This window comes from Macrobrachium nipponense, chromosome 36 (genome assembly GCF_015104395.2).
Source record: "Macrobrachium nipponense isolate FS-2020 chromosome 36, ASM1510439v2, whole genome shotgun sequence".
Classification (NCBI taxonomy): Eukaryota; Metazoa; Arthropoda; class Malacostraca; order Decapoda; family Palaemonidae; genus Macrobrachium; species Macrobrachium nipponense.
In genome coordinates, this window is record NC_087220.1 from 47,629,716 (window position 1) to 47,642,104 (window position 12,389).

Here is a 12,389-nt window from a genome sequence, read left to right on the forward strand (position 1 = left end):
TTACGAGACTCCTGATGATGAGGAGATCGAGGACGCACCGGGCTAACACGGAGAGGCGAGCGAACCTGCGGTCTACGCAGTGGAGTTCCTCTAAGCGGAGAAACACCTCTCACCGCACCGCTAGTTACTTCCAACTGACGAGAAATCCTCTTCCTTTTGATAGGGATAACTTCTTCATCCTCCGATGAAAAAATCTCAGGGCTACTCCACCCTTCTTGATCAACAGCCCTTTCATCCTGTGATGAGGACGGAAAGTATGACCTCTTGAGAGGATGCGATACTTCCGCGAAACGCCTACTCCTTCCTGACGCCGAACTATCCGATGAATAACGGCACTTCCCAGTATCGCCTTTTCTATGGCGTACTGCTGCAGCCTGGGAAGCAACAGGACTGCCTGAAGGGACGACTGATCGCGAGTAAACCCCTCTCGCCTCCCTTCGACTGTCGACATGCCTTCTCCCTTGGGTCTGGGAGCTTGACAGAGGTCTCGGTCTAGGAGCACGAGAGGGACGATCAGGCGCCCCCTCCACAACACTGTCACTAAACACTTCCACTTTGTCTGTTAATCGTTTAATTTGATCTCCCATGGACGCAAGGGCAGCGAACACTTTCACAATTTGTGGATCAGTAGTATCCTCAGATACAGCAACGGGCGCAGGAGAAACCTGAGGGGAAGGTGCTACGTCTACATGTGAATGAGCTGGAGAAGACACATGCAAAGATTCATTCATAGGCTTACTCGAAGACCCCGATCTCTCACTCCTAGAGACAGATCTTCTAACCCGATCTTTTTCTAATCTCTCAACATACTTCATAAGAGCCTTCCACTCTTTCTCATTCAGACACTGACATTCATTGCACCTATTGTCCCACGTACATACAAACTTCCGACACTTCTTACAAATAGTATGTGGATCTACCGATGATTTCGGCAGTCTCACCTTACACCCTTCTTTCACACAAACTCTAAACATACTTCCTGAATCAGACATACTAAATCAAAATCCAAACCAAATGCGATTGCCACGCTAACTTCGTGAATACGATACCAATATCCAAAAAGTCAGTCAACGAGCAGGAAATTCTATCAGAGAACCAACAACGATGTTGCCGGTTCGGCTAGCAGAGAAAATCTGAGGAAAACGGGAATAGTTCCAAGTACCAGCGCCACGGGAACGGCGTGGCCATCACCTGAACTACCAGTGTACTAGCGGTTGCCCCGAGTTTTGAAATTCTGCCAGTGCGTCAAGGGGATAAGCTATATATATACCTGCCAGGTAAGTCATGCATAAAAATTATCATTACTGAATATGATCAGACCACTAGCTACAATTTTCAACACAGAAACTGAAATACTACATAAAGAGGACCAAAGAAAGAGTCCAGTCAAATCATTTGTGAATAAGGAGCAACATCATTATTACCTTTCCTTCCTTCTGGTGTTCTTCAAAGGCTTGGACAAGGCCAGCTGCCCATTCTACTTTTTCTGGTCTTGGTGTAAATGCAGCTTGAACTACAGGAACCTGGCCTGGATGGATCACCTAAGAGAAAATCAATTTCATATAGTTGGCTATCAACAAACTATGGCAGAAATACTCCTATTCTACACATAACTTTTTTGTCCTATAATTGAGGGTTCTTATATTGCCTTTGAAATTCGAATAATATTGTCACTTAGGTACCATCAACTGTTTTTAATAGATACGTACTACATCAAAGCCACAATTTCAAAATATGCATGTAAATATAAATCTTACCTGTTTACCAGTAAAACCCATACCAGCACCTTCCTCACTCTGTACTTTCAATCCATCTAAATCTGTTCAACAAAATATCAATAATGGTTATCGACAAATGCAAATATGCAATCACACAAAACTATAGCTTACAATTTTGCCATTTAAATCTTTTTATTTAAAATTTCAAGGACAAATTTTCACTGAGAGTATATGCCATACTTAGTGCAGTTTCTAGAAACAATTTATTTGCTTCAATAGAATCTTGGCTAAACAGGGATAGTCCTTTTAACACTTATTACTGTGGTAAATTCTACACAGTCATAAATGAATCTGCATACAATTAAATCTTTCCACAAAAACACAAATGAAAATGGAAATTACTGAAAATTTATGAAGATTCTAGGCAACCTACAGAAACTGTTACACAGCCAAACAAGATATAAGGGAGCAAAAGATGGTTATCCTCCAGTCTCAGCTTCTCTGATTTATCAGCAAAAAGAAGTGCAAATGACTACAATAAGCAAATTAGGAGTTGGCTATCTGCACACAACTGCAAGTAAACACAAGATCAAACACAACTTCTTCTGGGTTAATTATATGAAGGCGACTGACACAATACTGGCATATGTGTGGGCATCTGCTGTCATGAATGTATCTAAAGGCAATTCAACATCTTTCTATATTATCCAGCTAAACAACCTTCACATCTAAACAAGAGCAGTAACAGAAGTTCCTGTTGTTATCCAGAGGCACAGTCAATAGGTATAAACAGAGGTACAGTCAATAGGTAATCAGGTTGACCAAAGACTTACTGAGGTTCTTCGATTGTCTAGTACTTGTCCAGAAAGCTACGAGAGGATAAAGCCCAATCACTAATTGGTGTTACTCAACTAGTTAAAGCAGCAGTCCATAAAGAGGAATTTTATTCTAGGTAGAAATGAACATGGTATAAAAGCAGTAATTTAACCTACTGTACTTTGGAATAACAACCCCCTCACTGGTTTTCAGAATTTAATAACTCTAATATCTGTGCGCGCTCAATCCTTCAGCGAATCAGTCAAGCAATTACTTCAGTGCTAAGCTGATGGTGATATGGATTTGAATTCTTCTAAATAATTAAATTCCTTGATTTTCCTCAAAGAACTTAAGAGTTGTGACTTAAAAAAAAATTTCTCAGAACATAGCCTGCCAGGTGACACAATAAATACTGCTACTGTATTTAATCAACTTTCTTTGGTAAAGGATAAGCATTATAGCTCCGTGATAAGATATCATCCTCTATAAATGGCATGAAACAATCTCTCCTATTTTATAGCTCCTAATAGGAAGGTCCTAATAAGATCTCATATTTACTTACCTTTATAGTCTATATATACCAAATCTATAGCTTGTAACTTGAATGCTTTAGCCACTGTCACAACATACTGCCTTGCAAAAGACAGTTCCTTTGCTTCATTTGTACGAGTAGCACCTGAAAAGAATATTTATTGCAGGTACAATGAATTTAAATTAATTCAGACTTACTTACTAAAGCCCTTTACAAAAGAAAATAGGTAAAATAACATCATTATCATTCACAATAGTACCTCAGAATAGGAAAATCGTCTATTTCACATGGGAACAATCTTACACTCCAATATGTACATATACATAAGTACATTGAAGCGAGATTTATGTTATTACATTAAAATATCATTAAAAAAATCTATAATAAAGCACACTTCTTGAAAAAAAAAGACACTGTTGTCAGATACCATATCAACTTCTTATTGCATATTTCCATGGAAAAGACATACTTGTCAGGTAGTACAATTGTATACCATTTCTAATAGCCTACCATTCAGTTATATACTTCTTTTTAACCTTTCTATGTATGGGGATACTGCTCATATTGCACCTTGCATGGTACATTACAGACAATATAAAAGGTTCCCATTCCTACCTAACAATCCAAGTTCATTAAATTTGCTCTTGTTTTCACCTCACTAAGATATAAATCTTTTGGGTGAACCCTTACAGGAGCTGGAAGGAAAGGTGGTTCTGCAGTCCTGTTAAACAATATACGTAATAATAATAGTAACAATAATAATAACAATAATAATATAGTGTTCCCCTCGTATTCACATGGGATGGGTACCAGAGGCCCCCCCCACACATAGCTAGAATCCGCAAATAGTTGAAACCCCTTTAATAAAAATGCTTAAAACTGCCTATTTTGTTGGTTGAAACTCAAGAAAAACCCACTAAAAATGTCTATATCTGGTTTTTTAAACTGTTTTATCACGAAAAGTGCATTTCTTGATGAAACTGATAAAAATGATATTGTTAAGATACAATAAAGTTTGTTCATACTTACCTGGCAGATATATATATAGCTGTATTCTCTGAAGTCCGACAGAATTTCTAAAACTTACGACACACGTAGTGGGAGTTAGGGTGGTTAGTACCCATTCCCGCCGCTGGGAGGCGGGTATCAGGAACCATTCCCATTTTCTATCAGATTTCTATCTCCACTGTCTCCTGAGGGGAGGTGGGTGGGTACTAAAAATATATATATCTGCCAGGTAAGTATGAACAAACTTTATTGTATCTTAACAATATCATTTTGTTCATGAAACTTACCTGGTCAGAATATATATAGCTGAATCCCACTTTGGGGCGGGTGGGAGAGACAGAAAAAGGATTTTAGGAAAACATATAAATGTAGATGATTGACATCTTGGTTCCTTACCTGTTAGCATAGCTGACTTCGTGATTACTGTCACCCAAGCCTGCTTCTGCTTCACTAGAGTTACCAACAAGGTAGTCACCTGTGTAGTTGGTGCGCTCTAGATGATCTGTCAACGGGGACGGGACCACAATGTGACTAGACCATGACCATACTTCTGAGGGCAACGAGGCAAAACCACCACCTAAGTTAGCCTAACAACAAACTCCCATATACCAAAGGCTAAAGGAAGGGACGACCGTACTCGGCAGCCGACCCTACAACCATAAACATACAAATATTAAAAACTCACCTACCCTTTTCTATGGGAAGGATGAGTGCTACCTCCTGCCCCCAAAATAGTGTCTGCGGCGACGTATGGCCCAAGAGAGTAACAGTTTTCATAGGTCGTTCTCACCTCCTCGTAGTGTGGGGTCGGGCGAACACTGTTTTACTCCTCCAAAAAGTAGCACTTAAAATGTCTTAAAGAGCCATGTTTTTTTCTGAAAGGCTATTGAGGTCGAAATAGCCCTTACTTCGTGCGCATTAACTTTTAGTAGCTTAAAGTCGCTGTCTTTGCAAGAAGAGTGCGCCTCTTTAATGGTGTTTCTTAAAAAGAATGCCAGTGCATTCTTGGACATGGGCATGTTTGGTCTCTTGACCGAACACCATAAGTTCTCCGCAGAACCTCGGCAATCCTTCGTTCTACGAATACACTCTCTAAGAGCCCTAACAGGACACAGGACTCTTTCTGGCTCTTGACCAATGATCTCTGCCATACCCTTGATCTCGAACGTTCTAGGCCACGGATTGGAAGGGTTTTGTTTTCGTTTTTTTTGTTTGGCCAGAAACGACATACCCAAAGAGCAGACCGCATTATGCCCTTTGAAAGCCGACGTGTTTGCTGATAGCCTGTATTTCGCTAACTCTCTTCGCCGTCGCCAGAGCAGTTAGGAATACGTTTTCTTCGTCAAATCTCGTAGAGACGAAGAGGAAAGATGTTCAAAGCGATTTGACATTAAATATTTGAGGACCACATCCAGGTTCCACGAAGGTAACTTCGGTAGCGGTACCTTGGTCGTCTCGAAAGATCTCAATAGATCATGGAGATCCTTGTTATTAGCGAGGTAAGCTCTAGGCGAAAAACTACAGATAGGACGCTTCTGTAGCCTTTAATAGTTGACACTGCCAACTTCAGATCTTGTTTAAGATAAAGCAAGAAGTCGGCGATCTGGCTCACAGAGGTAGTGGTAGAGGAAACTCCTTTTCTCTTACACCAACTTCTAAAGGCTGCCCACTTCGATTGGTAAACCGCGATTGATGATGGTCTTCCTCGCGGTGGCGATAGCTTTAGCCACTGATTTCGAAAAAACCTCTCGCTCTGGCCAACTTTTGGATAGTCTGAACGCAGTCAGACTCAGAGCGGAGAGGTTTTTGTGGTACCTCTCGAAGTGGGGCTGTTTGAGTAGATCTCTCCTTAAACGGAAGAGATCTCGGATAATCCACTAGGTAGAACATCACCTCTGTGAACCAGATCGCTGCGGGCCAAAAGGGGGCGATTAAAGTCAACCTCGTCCCCTCCGATGCTGCGAATTTTCTCATCACCTCCCCCAGGATCTTGAAGGGGGGTGAAAAGGCGATAGAGATCCAGGCCCGTCCAATCCCATAGAAGGGCGTCTACTGCTACTGCTCCCGGATCGGGAACCGGGGAGCAATACAGAGGAAGTCTCGCCGTCCTTGACGTTGCAAAGATGTCCACTAAGGGGCATCCCCAAAGACCCCGACCCCACAGCTCCTGGCATACGTCTTGATTGAGAGTCCACTCTGTTGGCAATAACTGTCCTTGTCGACTGAGGAGATCTGCCCGGACTTTCTCGACTCCGGCAATGAACCTTGTCAATATGTGACTTCTCTCTCCTTTGCCCAAAGTAGAATCTCTTTCGCTAGAGCGAACAGGGAGCGAGAGTGTGTTCCTCCTTGTTTCTTCAAGTATGCCAGGGCTGTGGTGTTGTCCGAGTTGACTTGAACTACACGACGGAGACTTTGTTCTGGAAGAACTGGAGCGCTAATTGAACCGCTGCCAGCTCTTTGAAGTTGATATGCCAGGTTACCTGTTCCCCTCTCCAGGTACCTGACACTTCCTCCCCCCCACCTAGAGTTGCTCCCCACCCCGTGGATGACGCGTCGGAGAACAACACTATGTTCGGGGTTCTGAAGCTTGAGGGATATGCCCTCTGACAGCTTCCACGGATCGAGCCACAATCTTAGATGGTTCTTCACCTCTTCCGAGATGCTTAACTTCATGTCGAAGTTGTCCTTTTCTGTCCAGCTGTCCGACAGAAAGAACTGAAGAGGTCGGAGGGAAACAAACTTCTCCAGCGAGGAAAGTGGTCCCAGCAGACTCATCCATTCCCTCACCGAGCATGAATCCTTCCCTAGAAAGGCCGACACTTTTTCTATGCCTTGTTGCTGACGTTCCTGGACGGAAAAGCCCGAAAAGCCACTGAATCCATCTGAATCCCCAGATACTCGATGGACTGTGTTTGGGTCAGATGTGACTTTTCGAAGTTCACCAGAAGTCCCAGGGACGCAGCTAAAGACAGAGTCGTTGTTTGCAAGTCCTTCAGGCACCGGTCTGCGAGGAGGCTCGTATGAAGCCAGTCGTCCAGATAGAGCGAGGATTTCTGATGTTGGAAAGATTGGAGACCACCTCGCCACGTTCTTCATTAAGATGGTGAAGATAAAAGGGGCCGTACTCAGTCCGAAACAAAGAGCCCTGAATTGAAAGACCTTCCCTTTCAGTACGAACCGCAAAGGTAACTTCATCGATTGGGGATGTATCGGGACGTGAAAGTAGGCGTCCTGGAGGTCGAGTGATACCATCCAATCTCCGGGTCTTAAGGCCCCCAGAACTGACTGAGGTGTCTCCATCTTGAACCTCTGCTTTTCTATATAGAGGTTTAGACGACTTACATCCAAGACGGGCCGCCACCCTCCCGATTGTTTCGGTACAAGAAACAATCTGTTTGTAAAATCCTGGGCGTTTGCCAGGTCTAAACCTGTTCCACTGCTCGTTTCTCCGAGCATCTGCTCGAGCAGGTCGAAAAGTATCTTTCGCTTTGTTTGAGGATACGATGGGACAAGTCCCTGGGAGTGGAAGTCAACGGGGGGCGGCTTTATGAAAGGGATCTTGTAACCTTTCTCTATGACGTCGAGAGACCAGGTGTCTGCCTCTCTTACTCTCCAGGCTTCTGCAAACAACTGCAGCCTGGCTCCTACCGGTGACTGAAGGCACGATCTCTCACTTCTTGCCCCTAGACTTGGAAGGGGCTCTACCTCTAGGAAGGCTTCTTCCTCGAGGAGACGATCTAGCGGAAGTCCCTCCACGAAAGGGTTTCTGCTTTCTAAACGGGTTGTTGGGCTCCTGACGACGTTGAAGGGCCAGCCGAACGTCTCGAAGACTGAGCCAACAGGTCTTGTGTGGCTTTCTCTTGCAGACTAACTGCCAGATCCTTCACCATAGCTTGGGGGAAGAGATGACTCGAGAAGGGAGCATACAAAAGTTCTGTCCTCTGTGCGGGAGAGACAGACTTAGCCGCAAAGTTGCAATAAAGCGACCTTTTCTTAAGCACCCCTGCTGAAAAATGAGAGGCTACCTCCTCTGAGCCATCCCTGACGGCCTTGTCCATGCATGACAATACACTGGACAGCTCCCCCAAGCTGATCGAGTCTGGCTTACGAGATTGGTTGTCTAAAGCTCCAAGACACCAGTCTAAGAAGTTGAAGACCTCTAAGGACCTAAACAGTCCCTTCAAAAGATGGTCCAGTTCGGAAGTTGTCCATGATACTTTAGCTGAGGCTAAAAGGGCCCTCCTGAGGCATCAACCACGCTGGCGAAATCACCTTGAGCAGACGTAGGAACCTTCAATCCTAATTCCTCGCCTGTCTCATACCACATCCCTGCCTTACCACGCTAAGTCTAAGACGGAGGCAGGGCGAAAGTAGTCCTTCCCTTTGCTTTCCTAGACTCCATCCAGGCGTTAACCTTCCGGAAAGCTCTTCTAGTAGATAACGACGTCTTCATCTTCACGAAACCTGGAGTCTTGCTTGTCTTCGACGACGAAAACTGAGAAGGAGGAGAAGGAGGAGCAGCAGGCTGGAAAGTATCGCCAAACGAATCACGAAGCAGTCGTGCCAAAAACTTGATAATCTGACGAACGCGACGTAGCAGGTTGGTTCTTCATCAACATCCAAATCAGAAGAACCGCTAAGTTCTCCTTCTTCCCTACCCGATGTGCCAAAATCCGAAGGAAGAGGCAGAAGTCCTTTAGCTCCAAGTCTCCTATCCGAACGATGAAGAGAAGAAGAGGGTAACGGATCCTTAACAGTCACAGGATCAGGAATCACCTTTAGAGGCGAACGTGAAGAAGAAATAAGACGAGAAGCGTCAGCCAAAGACCTCGGGAACAACATCCGAGTGACAGCAAACTTCCACATTCGCGTCCACAGAGCTCTTACTAGAACGTCTACGAGCGTCCATCTGAGCGTCCAACCTAGCGTTCTCTCGAGCGTCCAAATCAGCGTCCGACCGAGCGTCCAGCGAAGCGTCCAAAGGAGCGTCCATCATAGAGACTCTTCTAAGTCCCGCGAAGCGTCCTTACGAACGTCCGCGAAGAAACTTGATCAACTGCCCGGACTAGCGTATCGTTGAGCGTCAACACTGTCATGTCGAAGAGGGGCCGAACGCATAGAAGTCCGTCCGACAGCTACAAAATCGTCGTCAGCAGAAGCGTCGAAGTCGGAACGCCGAGCGGTCCTCGTCTACGGGAAGAGAGAGGAGCATGCAGAGATCTCTCTCTAACCTGGCGTCTAACGTCACCTCTAGACGAACCCTGGGGAGCAAAACGAAGTCTAGAGGGCGGAAAAAATCAGAAGCACGGGGGTAACAAAAAGAGGAGCCGTTGGAGAAAGGGGACTGCCTAGTTCTCTTGATAGGAAGTCTATCGTCTTTCCTGCGACGAGGAACCGTCTCCTTCTGCTTCAGTAAAGCGTCCAGTTGGCCGTTGCATAGCAATGATGATCTCCGTCTGAGATGTCTCCTTACGCGGAGACGAGCTGCGCTTGTGAGAATGGAGAGGGGCGGGCAGGGGACGCCTTCTTCCTTCTCCCAGGAACAGCCTTGGCTCTAGAGCGACTGGGGCGCTCGCGGGCGTCATCGTCGGATGACGTCCTAGACTTCTTCTGGGGCGGAAAAGCTACGCTTTCCGGAGAAGAATGCCACTCAGACAAAGCATGACGTGAAGCGTCAAGCTCTTGAAGAGTCCTCTTCAAAGGTTGCGAATCCGAACGAGATTCCCACCCCTTGCGCGGGAGGACGCGTCGGAAGACGAGAAACAATCCTTCAGGATACGTGCTCGAGCAGCTCCTTAGCAGCCTGGGGAAGCGCGTCCACGGAACTGCTGAAGGGACGTCAGATCGGTGGGGGTTCCCCGTAACCCTCCTTCGGCCTTCGACATGCCCTCTCCCTGAGTCCTGGGAGTCCGGCAGAGGTCCCAGCCTAGAGGCGCTATAGGGCCGATCTGACGCCCCCTCCACTTCACTAGGGGCACTATCACTGCACTTATTTTGCCTGTTTTCAAGGGCAAGCACTTTAGATTCAAGCGTCTTCAATGAATCCAGGATAAGCGAAAGGGCATTACCCTCCGCAGACACCACTTGAGGGCCCGAAGGCAACACTACGGGGTTAGGAGACACAAAATCTAAAGGAGGGTTAGAAGGGGGATACATTAAGACCCTGTCTGCTACCCGACTTACTCCTGGAGGAAGACCTCCTAATCCTATCACGTTCTAACTTATTTACGTAGGATTCATACGTCTTCCATTGTAAATCATCCAAGCTTTCACACTCATTACAGCGCAAATCATATCTACACTCTTGCCCCCTACACCCCTTACACAATGTGTGAGGATCAACCAAGGCTTTAGGAAGCCTAACCTTGCATTCCACTTTCGAACACACCCTGGCGCTAGCCGAACTACATCCAGACATATTTAAGGAAAAAATCTAAGCCAAATTCAAAACAGTCCAAGTCACGTATGCCAAGCTATCGATCCAATCAAAAAACCAAAAAGTCAAGAGGATACTCAAGCAATGAAAAGTTTTCCAAAATCCTGAGGCGGAGGTGTGTAAACAGATGTTTACGACACTGGCGACAGAAGAAATCTGATAGAAAATGGGAAATGGTTCCATGATACCCGCCTCCCAGCGGCGGAATGGGTAATAACCACCCTAACTCCCACTACGTGTGTCGTAAGTTTTATAAATTCTGTCGGACTTCAGAGAATACAGCTATATATATATCTGACAGGTAAGTTTCATGAACAAAATGCAGGAATTTGTGGATATTTCTCATAAAAAATACTGCGAATAGGCAAATTTCCCGCGAATAATGGGGGTTTATGTTCCAGAGAGAAATACGTGACTCCATGAATCCAGTCTGCAAATACAGAGGGGAGTTGACTGTATGTAATAATAATAATAACATGCAGTTCTTTACATGTAATAGAGGATAAAAAAATATACAGTGGTACCTCGAGATACGAAATTAATCCGTTCCGAGGCGGCCTTCATATCTTGAGTTTTTCGTATCTTGGACCGCATTTTACATGTAAAATGGCTAATCCGTTCCAAGCCCTCCAAAACACCCCAGTAAATTTCATAATAAAGCTAAATTGCCCTATAAACAATGAAATACTACAACAATTTGGACCATTCAATACCTAACTTAATACGTACTGCTAATTACCTGTAAATAAAGTGTATTAGTGTACATGATATACAAGAAATACAGTATGTATGTAGTAAAATGTGGAAGCTTACATTTCGAGTGAGGCTATCTCCGAAAGTGGCGACAGAGGAGGAGGACAAACTTAACTTTACGAAACATAAAAAAATGTAAGGAAAATATACATAAACTGAACTTTACGAAACACATTAACAAAACTGTAACACTTAACTTTACAACTAAAATTAAAATTTTTTTTTTTCTTTTTTTTGATTTTTACTTTTACCTTTTCCTTTTTATACTTTAAGTTTTTTTTTTTTTTTTCAACTTCATCACCACTTCCAACTTTCTGTTTTTTTGGTATCACTTGTGATTCTTCCTTTTTGCTTACTCCTGCTAATACTAAAGGCCTCTTTAAAAAATAACTATCCAAGGAAGATTGCTTCTGCCTACTTTTCACAATGTTCCTGAAACGACTCAGGCAAGCGTCATCAAACTGCGCAAGTATACGACCTGTGTAAGCCTTTTCGGGGTGTCTTTTTGCTACAAATGATTGCACTTTATGAAAAGCAGCTAGAACATCCTTAATTTCTGCCATTGTCATAGGGTCGTCCTCCTCCTCCTCGCTGCTGCTAGAGAACTCCTCTTGAACGACGTTATGTTGCATGGCCTCCAACTCCTTCAGGTCATCCGTCGTAAGCTCCTCTTGGTGGCTCCTCGAGAAGGTCGTTGATGTCATCCTCATCGACGACCAGCCCCATGGACTTGCCCAGTGCAACAATCTCGTCAAGATCTGGTGCAAAAACAGTTTCAGGATCGTCAACTGTTTCTGAATCTGCAGCACCAGCTTCGCCCACGTCAAATCCCTCAAAGTCTCGGGCGGATACGGCATCAGGCCAGAGTTTCCTCCACGAGGTATTCAAGGTTCGCCTCGAAACCTCCTGCCAAGCTTGGTCAATGAGTCGGATGCATATCAACATCGAAATGCTCCTTCCAAAATTCATGCAAGGTGAGGTTAGTGGTATCGGTGATGTCGAAACATCTCTTGAAAAGATGTTTCGTATACAGCTTCTTAAAGTTCGATATCACTTGCTGGTCCATGGGCTGGAGGAGAGGGGTGGTGTTAAGCGGAAGGAATACTTCGCTAGTATATCTTCC

At 44.6% G+C, this 12,389-nt stretch overlaps 1 protein-coding gene across 5 annotated transcripts in view; it reads right to left on the reverse strand.

The window, feature by feature from the left end:
• LOC135203602 (citramalyl-CoA lyase, mitochondrial-like) overlaps positions 1-12,389 on the reverse strand; it is a 44,228-nt gene that overhangs the window by 26,730 nt on the left and 5,109 nt on the right. For 4 of the 5 annotated variants that reach the window (XR_010311971.1, XR_010311970.1, XR_010311972.1 and 1 more), the window contains exons 5-7: positions 3,097-3,210; positions 1,758-1,819; positions 1,425-1,541 (exon numbers count right to left, since the gene is read on the reverse strand). Coding sequence is in view for 2 of the 5 variants with exons in the window: in XM_064233407.1 (XP_064089477.1) it covers positions 1,425-1,541; positions 1,758-1,819; positions 3,097-3,210 (293 nt within the window). In the remaining 3 variants the exon portion in view is untranslated. The remainder of the gene's footprint in view (positions 1-1,424; positions 1,542-1,757; positions 1,820-3,096; positions 3,211-12,389) is intronic. The other variant, XM_064233408.1, reaches the window with a different exon arrangement.